Source organism: Phascolarctos cinereus, unplaced genomic scaffold (genome assembly GCF_003287225.1).
Source record: "Phascolarctos cinereus isolate Bilbo 61053 unplaced genomic scaffold, phaCin_HiC Scaffold_1;HRSCAF=81, whole genome shotgun sequence".
Taxonomy (NCBI): domain Eukaryota; kingdom Metazoa; phylum Chordata; class Mammalia; order Diprotodontia; family Phascolarctidae; genus Phascolarctos; species Phascolarctos cinereus.
The window spans coordinates 207,451,734-207,473,346 of record NW_027555514.1 but is presented as its reverse complement, the minus strand read 5'-3'; the positions used below and the strand labels follow the sequence as shown (position 1 = coordinate 207,473,346).

The following is a 21,613-nucleotide window of genomic DNA, read 5'->3' as shown; positions in this document are numbered from 1 at the left end:
ATAAAATTAACCCACATAAATCATCAGCATTTCTGTACATTATTAACAAGGCCCAGCAAGAGATAGAAAAAGAAATCCCATTTAAAATAATTGTAGACAACGTAAAATATTTGGGAGTCTGCCTGCCCAGATAAACTCAGGAACTATATTAACACAATTACAAACCACTTTTCACAAATGATTTAGATATAAAGGCTGATACTATAAGCAAATTAGGAAATCAAGGAATAGATTACCTGTCAGATTCATGGAGAATGGGGGAATTTATGACCAAACAGAACATTATAAAATACAAGATGGATAATTTTGATTACATTAAATTGAAAAGTTTTTGCACAAACAAATCCAATACAATCAAGATTGGAAGGGAAGTAGAAAGCTGGGAAACAATCTTTTCAGCCAATGTCTCTGATAAAGGCCTCATTTCTAAAATACATAGAGAACTGAGTCACATTTACAAGACTGCAAATCATTCCCCAATTGATAAATGGTCAAAGGATATGAACAGTTTTCAGATGAAGAAATTAAAGCCATCTATAGTCATATAAAAAAATGCTCTAAATCATGATTGATCAGAGAAATGCAAATCAAAACAGCTCTGAGGCACCACCTCACACCTCTCAGATTGGCTAATATGACAAAACAGGAAATGATAAATGTTGGAGAAGATGTGGGAAAATTAGAACACTAATGCATTGTTGGTGGAGTTGTGAACTAATCCAATCAATCTGGAGAGCAATTTGGAACTGTGCCCAAAGGGCTATAAAAACTGTACATACCCTTTGACCCAGCAATACTTTGATCTATATCCCAAGGAGATCATAAAAATAGGAAAAAGCAATCTGGAATTATGCCCAAATAGTTATTAAACTGCCTATGCCCTTTGATCCAGTAATACCACCACTGGTCTGTTTCCAAAGATGATTAAGGGAAAAGGGAAAAAAAACTATATGTTCTAAAATGTTTATAGTGGCTCTCTTTGTGATCTCAAAGAACTGGAAATTATAGTGATACCCATCAATTGGGGAATGGCTGTCAAAGTTGTTATATATGTTTTGATGGAATCCTACTGTGCTTTAAGAAATAATGAGCTTCATGATCTTAGAAGGACATAGAAAGCCTTGCATGAAATAATGAAGAGTGAAATGAGCAGAGCCAAAAGAACATTATATACAGTGACAGCAGTATTGTTTTAAGAATGACTTTGATCAAATAAGTTATTTTGACTATTATAAATACCCCTACGAAGGACCTGTGAATAAAGATGCTATTTGCATCTAGAGATAAGCTGATAAATATGTATATATAGCATAATTTTGTACATATATAGATATATATTTGTGTCTAATGATAGCCATCTCTGTGGGGGGTGGCGGAGAAAGAAAAGGGAAAAAAAGGAAATTTACATGATAACTTTGTTATATATCTAAAAGGAATAGCAAGTTGTATATAATAGATTTGCAGTTTCATGTTCAATCTTTTTTATTATACTGTGTTATAAAAATGCTTGTTTTATTCCATAAGTGAAAATAAAATTGTAAATTTCTTATAAATTAAAAAAAATTGCATCAATAGTCATTAAATAAATTTGTCTCCATTAACAAATATTTATTAAGCTACTATTATGTGCCAAGCACTATAGGATTTGGGGAGGGTTCAGGAGGAAAGATAATGAGTTCTGTTTTAGATATTTTGAGTTTTAGATGCCTACTGGACATCTAGTTTAAGATGTCTGAAAGGCACTTAGAGATGTGAAATTGGAGGTCAGCAGAGAGTTTGGGGCAGAATAGGTAGATTTGAGAGTCATCAGTGTAGATGTGGTAGTTAAATTCATGAGAATTGATGAAATCACCAAGTGAAATACTGGCAAGAGAGAGAAGGTCCAGGACAGAACTCTGAGTGACACCTACAGTTAGTGGTCTAAAAGCCCTTCCAACTCTGATGTTTTATGCTTCTATCTGGAAAAGTGAAATGTTAGTCTCTCTTGAGACACTAGGTATTCAGTGAAAATATGTTGGTTCCAGGTGTTTAGATATTCCACTTTTTGAGGGAAGCATTTCATTCTGCCCACTCATAACCATTTCAACAGGTGTTGTTGCCATTTTTAGTTGCATAACATACCCAATTTTAGCATCCATAATTGAAAGCAAACCTCCCTCCCTTGTTTATAAGAAGAAAGATAGTGTTTTCTTACATTTCTGGGTCCAGCTGGGAGGCAACAAGGATTTTGAAAGGATTGACATAGTGTTTTCTTGCTTACTTCTCTAAGTGGAACGAATCTGTTTTAGAGATGTGCCAGACAGATGGTGTTATTATTATTTTAAGGCTCCAGTGGTCAAGTGCAGGCCATAAAATTCAGAAAGATGAAGAAGGATAGTATTATTTATTTTTGGTAGAAGTCTATTCACACCAAGTTCCATTTGATTAAGTACTGCTTTGTCCCAATTTTGTACACTAGTAGTTTCCTAATATGAATTAGGTATGCATCTGAGCTAAGAAGTAACTTACTGTTATGCACTCAGTGTTACCAGTAATTGAAATGTTTGAATGGACAGAAATAAATGTCCAGACTTTATGGGGACCACAAAATCAAATTTGCACACATATACCATATGTATATATTCATGTACATCATTAATTTCTCTTAATTCATAATCAACAAAGAAGGAATTAGTCTATTGTTTTCTTATCTTCTGAGATTTAAAGGTTCTTTCAGGTGATAATTTGTTATAATTATATGAAGAATGACTTATATAAAATAAATAATATTTAAAGTAGTCAATTGATCTTAAAATCCTCCTGTTGAATTTTCTTAAATTAGTCAGATTGCTAATATTTCTAGAAAATATCTAGAAGTCACTGTCATAAAGGAGAAGATAATTGTAAGGTAGACCTTTTCAACTACAGTGCTTGTCAGCACTGTAACTCCATTGTAGAATTGTTCTGATAATTAGGACACTTTTCCTAATATCATCTGATCCGTTGCTCCTGGTTCTTTCCTCTGATGCCAAACAGAACCCGTTTAATTTGTCCTCCACATGAGAGACCTTCAAACACTTGAAAAAAGCTGCCACACTTTCCATGAATATTGTCTTCTTTAGGCTAAACATATCTAATTCCTTCAACAAATCCTCAAATGACGTGGACTCAAAGCCCTTCATCCTAGTGACTTTCTTCTGGACACAACAGTTTTTCAGCATTCTTCTTAAACCATGACACTCAGAACTGAACACAGTATCCAGATGAGGTCTGATGAAGACAGGACCATGAGATCATCACCTCCCTAGTCTTAGAAACTGTGAATCTTGTAATGCAGCCCAAGTTCACATTAGTTTCTTTGGCTACTACATCATAATACTTACTCATGTTGAGCTTGCATTTCACTAAAATCTCTAGATTTTTTTTTTCAGAACAACTTCTCTCTAACCGTGCTTTCACCATGTTATACTGGTGCAATGGATTTTTCAAACCCAACTAATTTTACATCTGTCTCTATATAGTTTCATCATTTTAGATTCATGCTGTTCTCTGTCAAATTCCTTTTGGATCCTGACACTGTCCTCCCAGCTTTATTTCATCCACAGATTTAATAAGCATGCCTTCTATGCCTCTAAGTCGCAGATAAAAATGTTTAATAACATAGTGCTAAGCACAGATCCCCTAAGACACTCCTCTGGAAATTTCCTGCCATATTGACATTGGAACGTTGACAACTACTATTTGAGTCTGGTCATGCAATCAGTCCTAAATCCATATAATTGTGTTATCATCTAGTCCACATCTTTCAATCTTCTCCACAAGAATAAGAGCTACTTCATCAAAAACTTTGCTAAACTCAGTAGAGTCAGAGTAGAGGTGTTTATGTATCTGAGGCAAGATTTGAATTCAGGTCTTCCTGACTCCAGGTCCATCCACTCTTAAGAAATCTATTCAAATCTTGAAAAATCAATTTAGAAAAAAAAAGTCAAAGAGAGAACATGCAAAAAATGATCTGAAGAACCATAGAATCATTCCAGGCTTTAGACCTTCATTTATTAATGATTTTTTAAACTCCTCAATAGTTCAGTGAAAAAAGAATCTAAGTCCTGTAATATAATTAAATATTTTAGTTGTTTCACATTTGAATGCAGGTGGTCATAGCAACTACTGTGTTTAATGAGAATATTATAAGAACTAATGGAAGCATAGTATCACATATTTAGAGTTTGAAAAGACTCCATTTTACAGATGAGGTTAAATTAAGATCCAATGAGATTAAGTGATTTGTCCAAGACCACAGATATAGTAAATGGTAGGGCCAAGATTTAAACCAAGGTCATTCAGATCTAAATCTGTCATTCTTTCCATTATGGATTCCTTTCTTTATATGTCTAAGAGAGCCCTATAGTACACTTTTCTTTTTGTGGAAAACCAAATAATTTCTCTGTATTTCCCTTATACATTATCAATTGTTAAAGGTACATGATTGAATAGAATAGCTCCCCCTGTCACTATAAGCCCATAAATTTACTATAGAGAGAATTATTGTACTTCTCAGTGGAATATGAATATAAATTCCCACCTAAAAGCTTCACCTCATCCCACCTGCCTCTTTCTACCAAAAACTTGTTGCTTTAATTTTTAAAAATCACCTTTGAAAGTTTTAACCCCAACATAATTTGTCAGTGAATTATAAATGAATACAAAGGATTTGAATCCCAATGACCTGGTATTTTTAGTTGACTAAATTTCAAATATACAGCCAATGCAAAAACAGTTTTACTTACCACTTCATTGTACGTCCCTGTGGTTTATTTGCTAGTTTTTTGCTTGTGCAAGCAAATCAGATTGGATTTAAGATAGCATAGCTGTATGCATATCTTCTTACAAGAAGTATGTCATAGCATTTCTTACTAGAAATCTTGGCTGGACTGTAGCTCTGCACCAAAGGAAGAAATATCCCCATCAGTGACATCACAGATTCATTGAAAGATGGCTTCATATGAAAGTCTATAATTTATATTGGTTCATCCTTCCCAGATGATTTACTGTAGAGCCTTAAAACTAGTGTAAGCCTTTTATTTTACAATGGAAATGATTCAGGAAAAAACACACATGATTCAGGAAGAGAATCTTCTCACCCTAAGACTGCTTAAAAAAACAATCTTCTATTCTTTAGTTCCTGCCACTAAGATCTTTATGCCAATTATTCATTTATTCTCCAAGAGCATCTGTAATTCATCTTGTGCATACTGGGAAGTTACACAGCGTCTTTATATGTTGACATTTTAGAACTATCTAAATAATAAGATAGACTTGAAAAGTACTTTAAAGTTGAAAAGTACATTCATAGGGTGAATCGGAAATGTGGACTTTGAACAGAAAAGCTTCATAGCAAATGAATGATGGCCTGTGAATGTTCTGGTGAAGAGGTTAGGTCTGAGTTCTCTGAAGTTCAGGATTGAGGTGACTGGCACAACCCTAGTTCAAACCACTGTTGAGACTATATTGGATCCTTGAGAGTAGTGTTATTCTAGACATGTATTTTATGGAACATAGCTGCCTAAAAAGTGGTTCAAAGTTGCTCCTTGAGGTTGATTTACAATATTGATTTTGTTATATTCTCTGAGAGGGAGGATTTTGATGTCTAAATTTTAGCTCTTTTGAGCAAAGGTTCTTTAACTTTTTCATGTCATGGACCCTTTGGCAGTTCAGTTAAATCTTTGGATCCTTCTCAGAATAATGTTATTAAATGCACAAAATAAAATACATCAGATTACATAGGAAACCAAGGTTAGTGAAAATAAAGATGCAATTTTTCCCCATGTAAATTCATGAGCCACCTGAAATCTCTCCACAGACTCCTCGAGGGCCTAATAGACCCTAGGTTAAGAACCCCTGCAATAGAGGAAAACTCTTATAATACCAATGTACTTATATGAAAACAATATGAAAAGAATATCCTACCATAAAAACTGTTAGTGGTAGAGAACCAAGTCATGAAAGATGAAATATGAAAGCCTCCATTGGTGTAGAAGAGACTATGTGTCATGCATGTTTATAATGTAACTATGTGATTATCATACAATGCCAGGTAGAATTTGTAAATAGAGCAGAAAAACATTGTATGATATAAACACTTATTTTTAAACATTAAGATATTAAGTGTCCCAACAAATATCATTAATCTATGATTGATTCTTACCTCTTTGCCCATGATATTCTGGTGGCTAACCTAAAGGAATAACTAATAGCTAACATATAACACTTCAGAATTTGAAGAGGGCTTTACATACTTTATCTCATTTGACCCTCACAGCAACCCTGTGAGATAACTTTCAGACATTCTTATATAAACTTTACAGGTGAGGAAACAAACACTCAGAAGTTAGCTAATTTGCCAATACTCACACAGTTAGTACAGTTTAGAAGCAGGATGTGAACCCTAATCTCTTTTGACTCCAAGTCAAATGTCTCCTTTGACTCCAAGTCACTCTTTCCACTATGCTGCCCCACAGAACCATGCCATTATAAATATGTTCGTATATTAGGACAAAAACAGAAAATGGACCAACTCCTTCAATCTACATGTGAGTGAATGTAGGGGAGAGGACAAGCATTTACATAGTACCTACTATGTGCTAAGTGCTTATTCATTTGAAGCGTTTTTTTCTCAGATTTTTCTGCCTCATAGTTGTCATTTGGCCTTGGAGACCTTTCAGAGTATCTCAAGAAGGAAAAGTAGAGTTATGTTTATGATACTCCAGAGAAGAGTTTGTAACCTATCAGTTATCACAATAACAATGAATTTGTGATACAATCATGAACCTGTAATAGTATTCTTAAATGTAGACATTCACACCAACTGGGCAGACATCAGCCTATTATCATGAGTTAGATATGTTTTTGGAAGTGTGGGAGAGACCATGTTATCTTTGTGATGCTGGGCAAATTGCTTAACTTCTCTGAAGCCTCAGTTTTCTCACCTGAAAAATGAGAAGGTTGGCCTATATTATTTCTAAGCTCTAAGCTCTAAGATTCACATGTACATAGTGTATGTGTGTGTTTCTGTACTGTGTGTATGTATTCTCAAGCCCCTAGATATTGGTGCTGCCTAAGGATGAGATTTTCCTCTCCCCATCCAGTTTAACCTTTACTCCTACTCTCCTCTAGTGCTGACCCTTCATTACACTCAGACCCATCTCCTCACTGTCCCTTGTACCGTATGCTCTCCTACCTATAAGCTTTTGTTTATTCATACTTATTCTCTTGTCTAGATTTTTTCCTTCTTTCCCTTTTACCTATCTAAATTCCACCCACTTTTCAAGACTCAACTGAAGTCTCATCTTCTACATGGAGTCTTTCCTCTCTATTCCTTCTGTGAATTCTAGTTGCACTTATAGTCAGTATGATAGGTTTGATACAATTTGTCTTCTCCATCCCCTGTTTCCTACTTGCATTGCCACCATCATAGGTGAGACCCTATGCATAGCCTCAGCTAATGCTTATTAGCCTCCCAACCAGTCTTCTTGCTTCAATGCTCTCCCCCTTTCCAGTCCATCTTCCATACAGCTGTCAAAGTAAAATCTCTAAAGTATATGTCTGACCATTTCATTGCCATGCTTAAAAAACTGCAGTGTTTCCTTATCATCTGAATGATAAAATATGAGCTCCTCTGGCATTTAAAGCCCTTCACTACTTGATTCAAGCCCTAATTTCTGGGTTTAATTAACATGCATTTTTCATTCATTATCCACTCAGTTTTCCAGTCCAGTTGCTTCTCTTCATACCCAACATTTTGCCTACTATTTCCATGCCTTTGCAAGGCTGTATTCCATGTCTAAAATGTACTCCCTCCTCACTACCACCTCTTAAAATTCTCTTAAAATACCCACTTCTTTCAAAGTTCAATACTTCCCAGATTCCCTAGCCTTTTCATACCCCATTATCCAGAAATAACTTTTTACCTTGTATAAAAATTTGTGTGTTTTCCTTTAATAAAATCATAAGGCAGTAAAAATCAAATTATTTCATTTTTGTCCTTGTACTTCCAATCCATATTATAGTGTCTACTTCAGTGTAGATATTAAATTATTGTTGATTGACTGAATGTTTCATATTTATCTTCCAAACTAAATTATCCCTGGAGTCTAGAGGAAATGTCTTATACTTCTTTTCTTTTTCTAGGAATTTTTTTGTAGAATATTTTTCTAGGAATAAGAATTTTAAAGGTCCAAAGGGCATCTTTCTAATGCTATAATTTATGAACCACCACCAATGTGCTTCCTTAAGAACATGGTCATTTGTTATCAGTTAGCCAGAAAGATTTAATTAGCCTTTTTTAAATAAGTATTTATTAAGGTATTATAGTAACAACAGGTAGTACAACACATTCTCCCTTAAAAGTATGTGACACATACTGTCCCATCGGGAGAAATTGGGCACAAGCTTAGAAAGTACATATGGAAAAGTACATAAATCAAAGCTCACTGTGTACTTTTCTCCTCTTCATAAAAGTACCCGTGAAGTGTCCTTGAAGTCTGGTGTCACTCTTCTTCCCACTTTTCTTCAGTATGTCTAGTGATTTCCTATTGCAGATATTTTTACCAGCTACTGCTATTCCAGGACATCGATGAAAAGTCCAGATCACAGGAGCAGGAAGAAGTTAGAGAGTAGACAAAAACTTTCCTCTTCCCCCAGCAAATGATTTCCTTTCAAGAGTTTGAATGGAACTGCTGTCTTCTCTAAGCTGCCAAATGTTTAAATTCTAGATTCCAAACTGGATTGTTATTTATATAAAACCTACAGTGTGCAACTGAGGTTCTCCTAATCCCAATACACTTCCTGTAATACCTACTTAAAATGCCTTTAATTAGTTGGTTCAGTGGAATTGTCTATGCTTTGTTCACATCTAGCTTATGCTTCTGATTCATTCAGTCAAGAAGTTGGGATGACCCTCATCATTTAACTTGAAATAGGCGGCGGTATAGTAAAGAAGTAACAATAGTCTTACAGCAAAGTTTATTTGTAGTTTGAAAACAAATATTTTCTCTTATGAATGTTGTTATATGGAAAACTTCCCTGTACAGTTGTTTCTCTGCATCATCAAATTTGGGCTTTCTTTTATCCTTAAATCCTATTTGGGGTGTTGTTATTTAATCATTTTTCAGTCATGTCCGACTCTCCATGACCCCTTTGGGGTTTTCTTGGCAAAGATACTGGAGTGGTTCACCATTTCCTTCTCCAGTCATTTTACAAATGACAAAATTGAGGCAAACAGGGTTAAGTGACTTATCCAGGATCGCACAGCTAATGTCTGAGGCCAGATTTCAATTCAGGAAGACGAGTCTTGCTGACTCTAGTCCCAGCCATCTTGCTGAATACTGAAGCCCTATTATCTATCTGTTTACAAGTGTATGTGTGTGTGTGTGTATATATATAAACAAATATGTATATATGTAATGTATTCTTACATAACATATAATTATATAATGTGTATAATATAGTCATATATAATACAATTATAATGCATTTATATATGTATTTTATTTATTTATAATTTATATACATATCATAATTTATACACACATACATATATATGTGTGTATGTATGTATATATATATATGTGTATATATAATATATATATGTATATATCCACACACATTTATGATTAAAGTAAGTATTTGCCAGATATCCATTTATGCTTAGGATTTTTCAAGACGTGTTAAAAATCTGCACAAAGATAAGTTATAAACATGACATCAGTAGTCATAGGCTTATTTCTTTCATGTTTTATTGTATATTATGCTAGCATATCAGTCAACCAGTAAGCTTTTCTTAAGTGCTTGCTATGTGCCAAGTGCCAAGCACTGTGCTAAATGCTGAGGGTATAAAAAAGACATAATATAGTCCCTGGCCTCAGGGAGCTTGTAATCAGTAAGCAAATATGTAAAAATAAGCTGTATGTAAGAAAAATAGGAAATAATTAAAAGAAGGAAAGCACTAAAATTAAGAGGGATTGGGGGGTTGGGAATTTCTTCTTGTAGAAGATGGGATTTTAGTTGAGACTTAAAAGACACTGGAGAAACCAATAGGGAGAGATGAAGAGAGAGAACATTCCAGGCATGGAAGACAACCAGAATGTCTTAAGGTGAGAGACAGGGTGTCTTGTTTGAGGAACAGCAAAGAGATCAGTTGTTGTCGAATCATTGTGGTAGGGAGTAAGGTATAAGAACATTGGAAAGGTGGGGGAGTGGGGAGTTAGGTTATGACAGGATTTAAATGCTAATGGATTTGATAGTTAATCCTGGAAGTAATAGGAAACCACTAGAGTTCATGGAATGGGGGATGACATTGTTGGACCTGTGACTATTATGCTAAAGCACAAAAATATTGAAAGCACAATTAATATATATAGTGTCATACATTGAAAGTTTCTTCTACATATGTGATATTTTGCATAGCAGAATTTGGGGGGAGACATGGAGAAAGGATTCTTAACCAAGGTCTTCATTAAAGGAAATAATTTTATTCTTAAAAAATTTCTTTGATTGACTTTGAAATTCTTCATTTGGTGGACATTGCTTTATTAGCCTTCTCATTTTGGTGTAGCAAGTGAAATGCTAAAGCACAGAGAGACTGCTTCATTTTACTTTTTTTTTCTGTTGCTTTTTTGTAGCACCTAGTATGGCAACTGTACCCCACCCCTTTCTCTTTCTCTATAAACTGGTTCATTGATTTCACCTTATTCACTTTGACGGGTCAAACTGGTATCCCCAGAAGAGCAGCTGACCACAACCATAGCTATGAAGCTACAAGTCACTCTCTCAGAGTCCCAGGGATAACCCTGGTATGTGGGAGGGGGAATATTCTCTATTATTGCCTCATCTGCCTCTACCTTTTTCCTTCCCATTTGCACAAAATTAGTCACAATGATACCATTTACTCTTAAACATGAAACATTTACTAAATAAGGCAAATGCAAGAATAGTCATAACTTTTATTCAGTAGAAGGAAAAAAGTAGAAATAATCCTAAGCTTTACTCAATAGACATCAAGAGCAAAAATAATAAAAATATAAAAGTCTATGAATAAACTTGGGTCATATTCTCCCACCAATGGACACAGCATCCATAGGGAGAGTTGGCATATGCTTTCAGAAAACTAGCAGGGGAGTACATAAGTAGGGAAACACAGATCACAGCTCTGGGTGGCAAGCTTTGATGTCCTTGGTCTCTTTAGAATATAATGTGCACCATGAGTCATCTTCTGGGCAAAACCACTTCTCTGCTATCTGGTCCATACAGCTCTCCTGCAGGGCAGAGTCATGTCTTTGCTACTCTTAGGCCATTGAAGCAATGACAAGTTATTTTAGCACACAGCTTCACTAGGCAGGATGCTAAGAAAATGTTATGCTCTTTTGATGTGGGAAGTCTGCTTTATCCAGTCAGTTCTTAGCAAAGCTATGCCTTTTCTTATAGCAAGGTATTTGCAAAGCCTGTTTTTTCACTTGTGTTTCTCTCTCTTGAAGCTCAAATAAGAGAACATAGCAACATGAGAAAACCTCTGAGAATTTTCTCCTTTCTCAGGCTATAAATTAGATTAGAGTTAGATTAGAATTCTGCCTTTCTCCAACCAAGTAGCTGCTAGCAAAGCAGTGCCTCTCTTCCAGTCAGCACAGTTCCCACCAGAGCAGCTGCAAAGCCTGCCTGTCAACTTTCATCAGTTCCTGTCAACCCCTCTACTGCATCTTATGTAAGCGCAGCAACTCTGCTTACATAAGGATAATTCCCTTGTTTCCCCTGTCTCTCACTCCTCTAGAGCTCAGCTTCCTTTCTTGCTTCTGTCTTCAGCAAGTTGTCTCCTGTCCCATCCCCTTCTTATCTTTAGCTTCTAATACTCTAAACCAGGGCTTTCTCATAAATAGGGACCTGTCTTTACAACTCTAATTTATGATTTGAAATTCAAAAATTCCTCCTTTCCATCATCTGTGACAGAGATCTATAATGTATAATTTTTCGTAGGCCTCAGTTACCTTATTTAAAGTTTCTCAAAACCTTTAGTACTTTGAGAACAATCACATGCAAACGAATTGTTGGCTCACAATGTACAGCAGCCATCTTTACCATATTCATTGTTCTACCTTCTAACAGGTCCTTTCACTACATTTATCTGAGGGGCAATTTCTGTCAGGGAAGTCTGCATCTCTCCTCAACATTTTATCTAAGCTGTTTCTTCTTGATTTTATTCATGTTTCTTACATAAATGTTCCTTCTCTGCCTTTTTCAGCAACAAAATATCCACATGAAAGGGATCATACTTTGCATTTGCTTTTTTACTTTACTTACTGGTTAAAATATAAATACAAATCTAATGTAACAGGTGGATAAAAACCAGCCAAGCACTTCTTTTCACTAAATGGTTATGAAATTTAAAGTCTGCAAGAATCAGTGGACTTCTGCAAGGCCTCTGTTGGAGCCAACAAACTGAAACCATAAAAGGATGATTAAAATCAAAGAAAAATGAAAGCAAAACAATTTATAAGGCTCAGGCCCCCAAATTTCAACTTTTTTCAGGAATCTTTAACAACTATGTGACAGCTGAAACAACACAAAATGAAGATGAAAACACAGTATTTTATAGCTACCCCATTACTAAAGAAAAATAAACATCAAATCTGAAAATATGACACCAGTGCTCTTAGTAAAAAATTTGACAGTGTTGTGTCATAAAGTACTCATCTTTGACGCACTTTGAAATGAAAGCCACAAATACAGAATTAAACCCCACATTACAAGGGAAAAATAGTGGAACAATTTGCCAAAGCCTGTATTGCCTCAATAAAGGATAATAAGGTCATGTATAATAAAATAGAAACTGTTGAAATTCAGGTACATGCCAAGAACATCATTCTGATGGGCTGGCTATGAGAAGAAAAATCCAACATCTTTTTTTAAGATAAAGGTCCCAAATAATGTACCTCACAGACATGATCTTATATGCCGTACATAGAAGGAACCACCAAATTAGATACTCAATTCTTTTATGTCCAGATACATATCTTACTCCTTGGAAGATTTACATTCCATGTTGGACACGCTCAGAGCTTTGACCTTGCATTTATTTAATAGAATTTTTTTTTCACACAATTCTATGGAGAAATGAAGAAAGATACAAAGTGAGCCTTAGCAGCTGCCTAAACCCAGTGCCATTAGGGCCATCATCTTTATGGATTCAAATTCCAGAGTGATTCCTAACATATGCAAGGAAGGTAATTGATGTGTTTTATTAAAAAGATTCATCAAAATTTTCCTGTCCTTTTAGCCTTTAATTTCAAAAACTGCAACATATGAATTATAGACTCAAGACTTCAACATAGGTTTGTTAGGTTGAATAAATATCCTGGCAGCAATTATTGGTCAAACGCTTGGAGCCTCTTTACAAACTGTTGAAATTATTCTAAAATTTCCAAACTTCATTACCTAGCATCTAAAAACCAGCATTCCAGAAGTTCTCTTAAAACCCATTTTTTTAAAAAAAGCAAATGTCGCAATGATTCTTCTGAATTTCAATAATGTTCGAGGAAATAGTCTAGGAAATTAAAGCCACCAACTGGTTACTGTCAGCTTCCCAACTATCAATAGAGGTGTCTACATAGATGTTTTGTATACTTTTGGAGGTCACCTTGTCTACCAGGCTTACCATGTATGACTGGATACAGAAATACATAGTATTCTGCAAAGTAGGATTTGACATTGGATAATTCCAGTAGTTTTCATTTCTAACTGGTTCATTCAAAACCAAATGAAAGTGTGATCTCGAGATTCCTTTAAGGCATTATTTAAGCTTTTAAAATCACTTATATTTCAACTAATTAAATGCCTTGCTATACCATTTGAAAAAATTTTTTAAAAGCAAGAAAATTTAGCTCCTTGTCTCATTTTTTAGCTCTGACACTAAAGTATATAATGAGCAAATCTAAATAGACTACTATGTTACTATTATTTCTCAACTGATCTTGTCATCTTACCACCCAAACCAACTCCTCCTAATTTTTTTTATTTTTGCTGATGGTACTAACATTTTCTCAGATTCAAAACCTTGGCATCATCTTTAACTCCTTTCTTTCCCTTGTCCTGTGCATCCATAGAGGCAGTCACCATCCTGCCAGTTTTAACTCTATTGTATCTCACATTCAATCTTCCCTTTACATTTCTCTTGCTACCACTCTAGTTTATGTCCTCATTACTTCTCACTTGAACTACAGCCATAGCCTCCTAAGTGGCAATGAAATGTTCTCCTTCCTCACTCTTACCATCTCTGGTTTCTGTTAAGACTCAGCTTAAATATCACCTTCTGCAGGAGGCCTTCTTCATCTCCTCCTGACCCTTTGAGCCTTCTATTTGACTCTGTATGTATCTTGTAGGTATTTTTACTTATGTTTTGTCTCCCCAATTAATATGTAAGTTCATTGAGGTCAGGGACTGGTTTTTTTTCATGTTTTTACTTTAATTTGCATCCCTAGTGCTTAGCATAGTTCCTGACACATCTTAAGCACTTAACAAATGATTATTGATTGATTGATTTAACAGACTCCCTGTTTTTATTCTTTATCTCTCCAGTCTGCCAGTGTGTGCTGTAACTAGATTAATCTTCCTAATCAGAATCCTGGTCATGTAACTCCCTTGCTCAAAATCTTCAAATATTAGCACACAGCTATCCTGGGCAGAGTGCTGAGAAAATGTTATGCTTTTCAATACATTAAAAAAACCTAATTTGCATTTTTTGGCTTGGCATTCAAGGGCTCCTGCACTCCCACTACCACATTTATATGCCCTAGACAGAAGTTCAGCCATGTTATTTATTCTTCCCTGGCCATGGTCCAAGCTTTTAGGCCTCTATTCTGATGTTCACACCATTCCCTCTGTGTGTCTTCTTGCCAAAAAATCCTCCCTATTCCCCAAAGTCCATCTAAAATGTAAAAAAAAAAATGTTCTCTCCCTACTCTGAACTCTTCTTGTACTTTTGCTCATACCTCTCATTCAGTATTATCATGTTATGTTCGTACCTTATTTCTCCTACTCAATTTTAAGATCTTTAAAGGCAGGCACCATGACTTGTTCATCTTTGTATCCCTTATAGGACCTAGTATAGTTAATTCCCTGCTTACGATAGATGCTCAATTTTTTTTTAAATTTAATTATGACCTATAGGAACAGTTGTTTAAAAACAGTCTGCACCAAGTTAAAAATATAAAAACTCATAGAATGCTGGATTTGGAAGGAACATTTCAACATAAGTGAATTTTCAAACATTTTGGTGGTTTTCCTAGCCTATTATAATGTCCATATGAACTTACCACACTGATGCCTGTAAACTTTCCCATTGTAACCTTAGTAATGCCTTCTAATTCTCCATACTTCTGAAGAACAGAAAAATTATGCACACACACACACACACACACACACACTTTTATGTGGCAGATATTATAAATGCTTTCTTTCTCTAGTTATTACAACCTTACTTTTTTTTTTCTTAACAGTACTCTAAGCAATTCAGAAACCTACCCATTCTTATACACCTATGTTGTGTATATTGTGAACTCTGTTACATAGCATGGTAATAAGGTATTCTGTTGGGGGCTGGGCAAGAGATTCTTTTAAGATCCCTTCAATATCATGGAAAGGCATAGAAGGATAGCCTTACACCCATGAAGATGTGGGTTCAAGTTCCACTTCTGACAAATTGCTGATTTGTTAGCCTGAGTAAGTCATCTCTTAGTGCTCTAGGCAATACATTAAGACTGTTGCAGAAAAGGTACCAACCTCTTCTGGTAGAGGGAATTTCCTCATCCTGGAGTTCCCTAGTTGATAACTACACCAAACACTCACCCCTCTTTCTGCTACTTGAGTCATTTATTACTTTATTAAATATCTTTGTAGGTTCTCGAGCAATCAAGGGATAGGTTCTGTGCAAAATAGAGCAATCTATTGGTATGTTTAACAACACATGCCCCATCCTGCTTCTGTGCCTCTCCAATAAGAGGAAGGAGATAACATTCTATTTGTCCAATAAGTGATCATTTATTAAAAGTTTATGTCATAAACTTTTACTTTACTTGTTTTTATATCATTTAAAATAGCCAATAAGATATAGTAGCATAATTATAATTCAATGTTAATGCATTATCTAAAGCACTAGAAAATAAATTCCTAGTTTTTCTCCTCAAAATAATGTGCATAATACATTTCTTCTCAAGATATTTATTTCAAATGTTCTAAATGGCATTATTTTCTCTTTCTAAACAAAATCCATAGCTTGATCAAGTGATCCGCCAGAGAAGCCTATCAACTTTGGAACTGTTTCTGTCTTGTGCCCAGAAACAATTGAGTTCTTTAATCTCTGAAGAACCAGCTTCAACAGAAGGAGGAGAACATGACAAGCTGACCATCACTGAGAGTGGCTAGATCATTTGGGCCCCTGATTTACATTCTGTGAAATACAAAGATGCTTTGCTTTTCTTTATAAAATATTGTGGATTATAGTACTGGTTTAAGGATAATACAAAACAATATTTAGAAGAATGTCAGTGATCTAATTTGTTTTGTTTTGTTTTCTCATTTGCTTTCCTTTCAAGCATAATATGACCTAAGAAAGTAATTGAAAATTACCACATAATCAAAACCTACACTTATGTTGCAAATTTTATAGCCTCCAGTGGCCTGTTATTGGCAAATTTGGCAAAGGTAATGCATATCGTAACTTACTGCCTCAATATGGCTTTTTACAAGATGCCAGCATGTGATCATATAATTTATTTCTTCTTTTAGCATAGGAGGAGGCCCAAGTTTCAATATTATTTAGTTACCTCTTTGGAATTTGGATATAAAGATCTGAGTTTTCCTGGCCATTTTTTCAGCTGTTTATAATACTTTTTGCCAGTGAACAGAGAGTGAATAACAAGAGGAGAAAAGAGAAATTTAAAGTATTTTATATTTAATTTTACTGTCCTGTTGAAACACATGCTGAAAAAGAAGGAACATAGTGTACATATGTGTGTGTGTGTGTATGTGTGTATGTGGTGTGTATACATATATATGCATATATATGTTCTTCAAAATGAGCATTGAAATTACTTCCTTATGAAAATCGAACTTTGTGCTTGATCTAATGAAAGGAGGTTCATTTTAGTCCTTGAGATCCACATTCTACGATTTCAAGTTCTAATAGAGGGAGTAGGAATAGTTTCCCCATGATTCTGAATGTACTTAATTTATGATAAGTACCTCAAACATGATAGATTTGTGCCTCTGTTAATGGGTGTTTTTCATATTTTTCAATTTTTACATGAAAGAGTGATTTTTTTTCTGCCATTGAAACTTACATAAATGTTTTATCTTACTATATCTGTAATGCTTCAACTTTCCTATCTCCTGGTCTTTCTTAGAGCAATAAAAATATCTACCCAAAGTGAAGTTATATGATTAATTTCTCCATGTATTTATATACTTCTAGCCAGAGCCTTCAGGGTATGTTTGTGTAGTGTTTATTTTAAATGATTAAAAAACTACTCAGGTTCCCTTTTGCAAGTTCAAGTAAAGACCTGAATGTAACTGATGAGCCTGAAGGCCAAACAGATTCATATTCACATCCATCCATCTGTCATATCCCAGGAAAAAGAAAAAAGGATCTTGAAGATAGGGGACTCTCCATTAAAGTCTCCTGGTTTCTGGGCTGCTATATTCTTTGTGCTCATGTAAAATAGAGAAGTATTTGGGCCTGCAATCACTTAGTTCTTCATCTCTTTTTAATCTATTATAGTATTTTTTTTAAATTACCCCTACACCAGTTTAGAAAGAAGTAAACTGGAAAAAGTTTACTGAGGACAAGGCAGCAGTAGTGTGTTGGCACATAGTGGAAACTGGTAAGGGAGGGGCAGAGGATGCTTTCCGAGGATCAAATGAACTTGTTCATTGTACTGAGGACTCCATTCTAATAAAATGGTAGTCAATGTCCAGAGTGATCTAAGGAGCATTTTCCATCTGCCCTAGGAGAAGTGCTGCTTGCCAGACTGAGTTTTTATTGGGCACACACCCAGGTCCCAGAGGCTTACTCCCAGCCACTTCTCTGAAATGTGGACTTTTTCAGTCTCTTATACAATTGCAATCAAAATTGGATTATGGCAATATGCTTTCCACAAATCAATCCTTGAATATTGTTCAGAAGCATCAGATGGGCGTAGAATGGGACTTAGGTGAGTTACTCAGGATTGATTTACATCAATACTGTTGAATCTGAATCAGCAACATATCTAACATTCAGAGAGATTCAAGTTACTGGCTAAATTCTGAGTAGGTTAGTTTGGGTTAAGAGAGTTGCAAACAATTCCATTGCTTACTTCTCAAGGGAATGGTTAATGCACTGCAGTAGATAAAAGGCAGCAATTTCATCCTGAAAATTCAGCATGTAAAAATTATTAGCTAGAGGGCAGAGCCAAGATGGCAGAGTAAAAGCAGTGACTTTCTTGATCTCTCCCCCAACCCCCCCCCAAACACCTGTAAAAATGGCTCCAAACAAATTCTAGAGTGGCAGAACCCACAACAAGGCAGAATGAAACACATTTCCAGTCCAAGATCATCTGGAATGCTTGATTGGAAAGGTCCATTGTTCTGGGCTGGAAGAGGAAAGCAGTTCAGAGTGGGCATGCAGGCAAAGACCAGACCTCAGTGAACCTGGAGCAGCCCTTAGAGAACTGGTTAACAGGCAGCTGTGGTGGTTTCCAGACTTCTCAACCCACAAATGCCAAAGACAACTTAGAAGGTCAGTAGAAAAAGTCTGTGACTGTGGTGAGAGAGAGACGCTTGGTCCCAGCCCCAATGCTGGCACAGCCCTGGGGCAGTGACTACTTCTGGAGCTCAGCCCACAGAAAGAGGGGGAATCAAGTGGCTGATCAGAGGGGGAGTGTAGGGATCTCTTTGCTGGTGCTGAGGCAGGATTCTCTTGCTTTGCCGTGCTTGGATCTGGGTCACAGTTCTGGGTGGCTGTCCTGGGGTAAGGAGGAGCACTGGCATGGTGGAGCTTATAGTTTCAGTGAAGAGAGAATCCTCCTCACAGTTCCAAGGCAGAAAAGAGTGCTTATGGTCACTCACAGACCAGAGTACAGGCCAGGAAAGGAGTAAACACCTCACCCGTGATCATACCACCTTGGAAGATCACTCAAGATTTACAGGTCCCTAGAAGTATCTCTGAAAACAGCTGCACAAAACCCCCAAAGTTTGGGACAGTGCATTCTTCACACTGGAAGCAGACCCCTACCTTAACAAATAGTTTAAAACTCAAGTAATTGACTGGGATCATGAGCAAACTGCACAAAAAGTCAGACCATGGAATCTTTCTGTGGTGACAAGATCAAAACACACAACCAGAAGAAGACAATAAAATGAAAGCCCTACATCCAAAGCCTCCAAGAAAAATATGAATCAGTCCCAGGCCATGGAAGAGCTCAAAAAGGATTTTGAGAAGCAAGTAAGAGAAGTAGAGTAAAAACTGGGAAGAGAAGTGAGATTGATGCAAGAAAATCATGAAAATCATGAAAAACAAGTCAACAACTTGCTAAAGGATACCCCAAAAATACTGAAGAAAATAGCCAAGGGGCGGCTAGGTGATGCAGTGGATAGAGCACTGACTCTGGAGGCAGGAGGACCTGAGTTCAAATCTGGCCTCAGACACATAATACTTACTAGCTGTATAACGCTGGGCAAGTCACTTAATGCCGTTGCCTAGCCCCCCCCCAAAAAAAATAGCCTAACCCAAATGGCAAAAGAGGTCCAAAAAGCCAATGAGGAGAAGAATGCCTTAAAAAGCAGAATTGACCAGATGGAAAAGGAAGTCCAAAAGCTCACTGAAGATTTCCTTAAAAATTAGAATGGAGCAATTGGAAGCTAGTGACTTTATGAGAAATCAAGACATTGTAAAACAAAAGCAAAAGAATCAAAAAGTAGAAGACAATGTGAAATATCACACTGGAAAAACAACTGACCTGGAAAATAAATCCAGGAGAGAGAATTTAAAACTTATTGGACTATCTGAAAGCCATGATCAAAAAAAGAGCCTAGACATCATCTTTCAAGAAAGTATCAAAGAAAATAGCCTTGATATTCTAGAACCAGAGGGTAAAATAGAAATGGAAAGAATCCACCAATCACCTCCTGAAAGAGATCCCCAAAGAAAACTCCTAGGAATATTGTAGCCAAATTCCAGGTCAAGGAGAAAATATTGTAAGCAGCCCAAAAGAAACAATTCAAGTATGGTGGAAACTCAATCAGGATAGCACAAGATTTAGCAGCTTTTATATTAAGGGACTGTAGGTCTTGGAATATAATATTCCAAAGATTAAAGGAGATAGGATTACAGCCAAGAATCACCTACCCAGCAAAACTGAGTGTAATCCTTCAGGGGAAAAATGGATATTCAGTAAAATAGAGGACTTTCAAGCATTCTTGATGAAAAGACCAGAGCTGAATAGAAAAGTTGACTTTCGAGTACAAGACTCAAGCATGAAGAGGTAAATAGGAAAGAGAAATAATAAGGGACTTATTAAAGTTGAACTATTTACATTCCTACATGGAAAGATATCTGTAAGTCATGAGACTTTTGTCAGTCTTACGGTAGTTGGAGGGAAAAAATTATATGGATGGATAGATAGATAGATAGATAGATAGATAGATAGATAGATAGATAGATAGACAGACAGACAGATAGATGGCACAGGGTGAGTTGAAGATGAAGGGAGGATATCTGAACAATAAAATTAAGAGGTGAGAGGATTACACTGGAAGAAGGAGAAAGGGAGAGGTAGAATGGAGTAAATTATCTCGCACAACAGACAAGAAAAGACTTTTATAGTGGATAGGAAGTGGGGGAAGGTGAGAATGAGTGAATCTCATTCTCATCGGATTTGGCTTTAAAAGGAGGGAATACCATACACATTCAATTGGGTATGGAAATCTTTCTTACGCTATAGGAAAATAGGCAGGACAGGGATAAGAGAGCAGGGAGGAATGGGTGGGGGGAAATCATAAAGTGGAGGGGAGTTTAGGGGAGGGGCAATCAGAAGCAAACACCCTGAGAAGGGACAGAGTGAAAAGAGAAAGTAGAATAAATGGGGTGGGACAGGATGAAGGTAAATATAGTTAGTTTTCCTTTTATTTTCCCAGCATTCTCACCAGACATCTTTGCAGAGGGTGCTGGGAGGCTTTGGAAAAAGGGAGGTAGAGGGGAAGAGAGAGGAAGAAGTAGAGTAGAAAAAGAAAGAGAGAGAGAGAGAGAGAGAGAGAGAGAGAGAGAGAGAGAGAGAGAGAGAACTATTCTAGTCTATATGAAGCTTTATCCTGAATTAATTTTCAATGAATCCTCTTTGCATTTTGAGACATCTCTAATGCAGGAGAAAAGAGGCCTCAATTCAACAGGATTAGTACACACAGGGATGGGGCACAGTTTGTATTGTTAACTCTTCAAGAATAAAACATGTGTATAAATTTTCTTGTTGGAAAAAAAATTATTAGCTAGAATCAGTCAAATCATCGGAAGATCTGACTTCACAGCTCAGTTCTGAAACCATGTGGGACCACAAGC

The 21,613-nt window shown here is 36.1% G+C and overlaps 1 protein-coding gene across 7 annotated transcripts in view; it reads left to right on the top strand.

Moving 5' to 3' along the window:
* CCDC91 (coiled-coil domain containing 91) overlaps nt 1-21,613 on the top strand; it is a 527,613-nt gene that overhangs the window by 493,460 nt on the left and 12,540 nt on the right. For 6 of the 7 annotated variants that reach the window (XM_078156714.1, XM_020979649.2, XM_020979651.2 and 3 more), the window contains one exon: nt 16,297-17,454. The exons of the other annotated variant lie outside the window; for it this stretch is intronic. In XM_078156714.1, coding sequence (XP_078012840.1) covers nt 16,297-16,446 — 150 coding nt within the window. In that variant the 3' untranslated portion in view covers nt 16,447-17,454. Of the gene's footprint in view, nt 1-16,296; nt 17,455-21,613 lie in introns of those variants that run through there. 7 annotated transcript variants of the gene reach the window in all.